This window comes from Rhagoletis zephyria, unplaced genomic scaffold (assembly GCF_001687245.7).
Source record: "Rhagoletis zephyria isolate East Lansing unplaced genomic scaffold, Rhagoletis_zephyria_1.1 Rzeph_scaffold_82193, whole genome shotgun sequence".
Taxonomy (NCBI): Eukaryota; Metazoa; Arthropoda; class Insecta; order Diptera; family Tephritidae; genus Rhagoletis; species Rhagoletis zephyria.
In genome coordinates this window covers 1-1,076 of record NW_016239241.1, presented here as the reverse complement: position 1 = coordinate 1,076, position 1,076 = coordinate 1, and the positions used below count along the sequence as shown (strand labels likewise).

The 1,076-nt window shown below is 42.6% G+C and overlaps 1 protein-coding gene across 1 annotated transcript; it reads right to left on the bottom strand.

The window, feature by feature from the left end:
- Window positions 1-389: 389 nt before the first annotated feature.
- LOC108357676 (putative Kunitz-type serine protease inhibitor) lies at window positions 390-1,070 on the bottom strand. Its single transcript, XM_017608749.1, has 2 exons — window positions 926-1,070; window positions 390-810 (listed from the first exon to the last, which is right to left on the bottom strand). Exons 1-2 carry the CDS (start codon window positions 1,050-1,052, stop codon window positions 488-490), a joined length of 450 nt encoding a protein of 149 aa, XP_017464238.1. The 5' UTR covers window positions 1,053-1,070; the 3' UTR covers window positions 390-487.
- Window positions 1,071-1,076: the final 6 nt, after the last annotated feature.

Sequence of the window (1,076 nt, the reverse complement as noted above, 5' to 3'; positions counted from 1 at the left end):
GGCGATTTTTTTGCCTCCCCACAAATCGACCCGGCCTAATGTACATACAAGAACATACGGAAAGAAGACACATGGGAAATATCTAAAAATCAAAAGTCCGCAGTAAGTAGTTGAAATGAGTCATGATTCATGAAAACTGAAAAAAAAACCTCAGGTAGAGACTTCTGCAGCCGCTTAAAATTTGCTTCGGAGGCAAGTAGACCAAGCTGTTTACCAAACGTTGTTTCAATTCAGGAGTAAAGTCCTCTCTCGACGTACGAAAACCATACTCTATAAGTCACTCATCATTTTCGTGCTGGTATATGGCGGAGAAGCATGGACAATGACAACATCCGCTGTGGCGGCTCCTGAAATGTTCGAGAGAAAGATTTTTTTGGCGGATTAACGCCTCTCAATTGCTTATTAATCACTTTTCAGCTTTTATTTCTGATTTTTTGAAAACATAACTAAGCCCATTTGATATGTATTTAGTAGTCAACGATTTGCTTCATTTAATCGGTTTCACTGGTTGTGGTCGCGACTGTGCTGCAATTGGTGATTTTGTTGTCGTCGATATGGGTGCAATCGCAGCTGCTGCCTTGGGACCGACGGCCGCTGCAGATGCTTTCGAATTGGCGGCAGCATTATTTGCCGTTGTTTTTGCTACCACGCAAGCATCCTCACAGGTCTTCAAGAAGCCAAATTTATTGTCATTGCCACGACAGCCACCGAATTTGAAGGGCTCACAGGCATTTGTTTGCGCATTGTAGTAGAAGCGATCGAGATTCATGCGACACGGACCAGGCTCCTTAGGCTGTAGGCATTTTGGATCTGAGGAATGCGAATTTTAATAAGTATGTAAATATTTAGTTACATAAATATGGAAATTGATTAAATCGAATACACGTTTTAAGTTTTATTTTTTTTTTTGTTATCGCTCACTCACCTTGCACTCGCGCTGCCACACCCGCCAGCCCACCACCAGCTGTATTCGTTTGTGTTATCTGTTTATTTTGTGGAGCGCTCAAAACTGCGCTAATCGCGATGGTCAGCAGAAATCCACGTAAACACATCTCAAAATGAGCCGCTGCCATTCT